General features: G+C 39.2%; 1 protein-coding gene across 1 annotated transcript; it reads right to left on the bottom strand.

The window, feature by feature from the left end:
• Positions 1–408: 408 nt before the first annotated feature.
• On the bottom strand, positions 409–1,891 carry LOC142178933 (acetylajmalan esterase 2-like). The gene has a single exon (XM_075248751.1). The coding sequence runs from the start codon at positions 1,575–1,577 to the stop codon at positions 468–470; it is 1,110 nt and encodes a 369-aa protein (XP_075104852.1). The 5' UTR covers positions 1,578–1,891; the 3' UTR covers positions 409–467.
• Between the last annotated feature and the right edge of the window lie 1,751 nt (positions 1,892–3,642).

Genomic DNA, 3,642 nt, shown 5'->3' with positions numbered 1-3,642 from the left:
TGTTCTTTTCTCGAAATGTGCAAGACAGTGTTGCACGAGTTTTGTAATGAGCATGGTAAATGAGCAGTTTCCAGTTTTCTTACAAAAACACTAACGTCAAACATTTCCATGTGCATTTGTTAAAAAACAAACAGCCTACTTTAAGGCCACAACATCCACATATATGTTCATTTGTGGATATTCATCCACGCTTAAAAGAATTCCATTATCTTTACATTTCACTGTTAGAAGTTAAATACAGAAAAGCAAAAACAAGAGACACTGCATCATTAGAGACAAATCAAAGAACTGATTATTGATTATTAAAAAAGAAACTTATACAGTAAGAAGAGGGTATTAGCCACTGTACATACAGAACAATATTTGAGGGCCTACCAGGCTACCCAACAATAATCTTTGCTCGTTCGAACCTCATCAGCAAAATTAAAGCGACTCAGATTGGACAGAGCAAAACAAATACTAGTATTTCAGTAGTCCACTACGTTATTAGCATGCAACTCCAATAAATGCCTTAGACCATCTCTAAATCGTCCATAAACCTTGGAACGGTGCCTTTCTGCTGCAGCTGTATGATGATTTGTTGAGAACTTAAACTCTGGAAATACAAAACCGTTTTTGCTGAAGAGAGTATCAATCATATTCTTCGAATCCTCCGGTGTCAGTCGAAATCCATCCCAATGTATATGCGAAGCCCTATCAGAACATGCTACAACTCCTTCCGTTCCACACTTCTTATGCGGATCAAAATTAAACGGACCGCTGTCAGTACTACCACAACAAACCTTCATCAATGTCTTAGTCTTGAATCCCAAGAACTCATGATTGCATAGAACTGCCATAAACGCCTTGAAATAATCTGCATATATGATCTCAACTTCAGGGTACTTCAATCGTAGCTCCTCCAACGCTTGCCATAGATGATCATTGTGCAATGTTGCGAACAAATTTAGTCCTTTGTGACATTGAATTTTCCTGCTATTATCGGGAAACATCGTTCGAAAACCTGGAAGGCAACCAATTGGAATAATTCCAGAAACCACAAAGTGTTTGGCCTCTGCATCTTTGATCAGTTGTTCGATAGAACTTTTGATTGTCTCCACAACATCAGGGACAAGTTTGGACACTTCGGAAATAGATTTTGTATGCAAAAGAGAGTGCTTGTAATCATTAAAACCAGGCTGATCCATAAAGACGATAGCTTTCTGAAGAACCTTGTTCCTGCCGCAGTCATGAAAAGAGAAGCAATCCTTATAGAAGAGTTTCATAAAGGCGGAAATCTGCGAGTGATGAGACTGCTGAGGCGCTGGGATGCCATTCTTTATGAAGGAAAAGGGACTCATAACTGTTGCTCCAGGCGTCATGAAACTAATACCGGACTCAAACTCAACGCCTTCTTTGGTGTAATGTTGTAGAGAAGGCAGACCAAGCACAGCGGCTAAATGATCAGAAGTAGAAGCAGAATCACTGTCTCCGAAGCTGTAAATGGAATAAAACGGGGAAGTTTCAGCCTGCGCGAAAAAGAAAGAGGAGATCACTAATAGAAAGATGAAGAAACAATGGTTGGTAAGGGAAGCCATTGAAAGAGAAGAAACAACGATCAGGGAATTAAAGAAGGCAGGGGAAAACTTAGTTTAGGTTAGTGGTAGTATTTATAGAGGTCCCTCATCCGTGGAGTTTAAGCAATGTTACAGAAACCTAGAAGTAATAGGAAACATTCTTATATTCTGACTGCGGCAGATTTTTTAGTAAGGGAAGCCATTGAAAGAGAAGAAACTTTTGCTTGATGTTTCCATATTCAATTTTGAAGCAGAATTTAAAACTATAAGGTAGCTTATTAAATGCCAAGAATTAGGAAAAAACTTCTATACGGATTTCATTTAAGGACACTTTCATAAGTATCACATTTTTAAATAATAGTATATACAGAACCCTAGCATCATTAAGTATATATATCAAATGAGACAGTGTATTGTTTACATTTGTAGATACCTAAAAGAATTTGGCATCTCTTTAATGTCCGAGAATGTCGCAATTTCATCCCAAAAATCTCTCCTAAAAATTAGGACTTAACTTTTATCTCCTTAATTCTTGCCATCATCTCCTAATTACATTCATTGCTAACACATCATTCCCCTCCCGCCCATAAATCATGTTTAACTTCTCCTATATTCTTTTCCAATAGCCTCTTAATAAAATGTACAAAATATATTAAGTATATTAAACATACATATCCGTCTATTATATGTTCATATATGCTTCCATATCTTCCATTTTCACACCCAAACTCGACAATAAAGGTGCAAATCCATAAATATATACTCTAATACTCATTATAATTCAATTTACAACAATTTCCAATTCCGCTCGAAAAGTCGATAAAAATCACCCTCGGGCCCACGTGCCCGGATTCCGAAATTTGTTTTGAAGATAAACATTACCCATAACCCCAAGAACTCAAATATATAATTCATTCCAAATTCCATATCCAATTTCGTGGTCAAAATCCAAAAGTACAAATTTCTAGGTTTTTCTTCAAAATCCCAAATTTCTAAAACTTTTCATGCTTGAATCCATATAAAAATCATGTATTTAACTCACAATGTGAAGAAATCACTTACCCCATAATAGCTGATAAAGATGACACTCCAAAATCGCTCCCAAGGCTAGCTCCAACGAGAGAAAAGAGGTGAAATGAGCCAAAACCGGATTGGGCTAACTTATGTATTCTGTCCAGGCGACCTCCACACCTGCGCTCACTGGACCGCTTCTGCGGTTCCGCAGGTGCGGCAAAATGTTCCGCTTCTGTGTAAGTCCCCCAGCTGCCTAGCCCGCTTTTGCACTAAACTCCCCGCAGGTGCGCAGCCGCTTCTGCGGCAAATCGTCCGCACTTGCGGACACAGTCCCCCACTCCCTTTTCGCTTCTGCGACCTCCTGGCCGCTTTTGCGGCTCTGCCCCTACGGCCAAAATCTCGCAGGTGCGGTTACACCAGATGGCAGCAGCTCCAGCATTCCTCCAAGCCCAAACTCGATCAGTTTACCATCCGAAATCCACTCGAGACCCTCCGGACCTCAACCAATTATACCAACAAGTCCTAAAATGTCATATGAACTTATTCGAGTCTTTAAATCACATCCAACAACACTAAAAACATGAATCACCATCCAATTCAAACTTAGTAAACTTTGAAACTTCAACTTCTACGATCGATGACGCAACCTATCAAATCATGTCCGATTGACCTCAATTGCACACAAGTCACATTTGACATTACAGACCTACTCCAACTTTCGGAATCGAAATCTGACCCTGATATCAAAAAGTTCACTCCCGGTCATACTTCTCAAAAACCTTCAAATTTCCAACTTTCGCCAAATGACCCCGAAATGACCTACGGACGTCCAAATCCACATCCGGGCGCGCTCCCAATACCAGAATCACCATATAGAGCTATTCCCAAACTCGAAATTTGAAACGAATATCGATAACATTGAAATTCACTTCAACCCAAATTTATGAAATTCTTCCAAATGCCAACCGAGTTCGTTTACTCAAAATCAACCCTTAGTCAATTCTTCTAACTTAAAGCTTCTGAATTTAGTATTTTCTCTCTAAATCAACTCCGAACTCCCCGAAATTCAATT

Source organism: Nicotiana tabacum, unplaced genomic scaffold, assembly GCF_000715075.1.
Source record: "Nicotiana tabacum cultivar K326 unplaced genomic scaffold, ASM71507v2 Un00074, whole genome shotgun sequence".
In the NCBI taxonomy this organism is placed as follows: domain Eukaryota; kingdom Viridiplantae; phylum Streptophyta; class Magnoliopsida; order Solanales; family Solanaceae; genus Nicotiana; species Nicotiana tabacum.
The sequence above is the reverse complement of the archived record's forward strand: the minus strand, read 5'-3'. Positions and strand labels throughout refer to the sequence as shown.

What these genes read in the sequence shown, in the direction of transcription:
- LOC142178933 (XM_075248751.1), bottom strand. Translation starts at nt 1,577, where the DNA reads ATGGCTTCCCTTACCAACCATTGTTTCTTCATCTTTCTATTAGTGATC.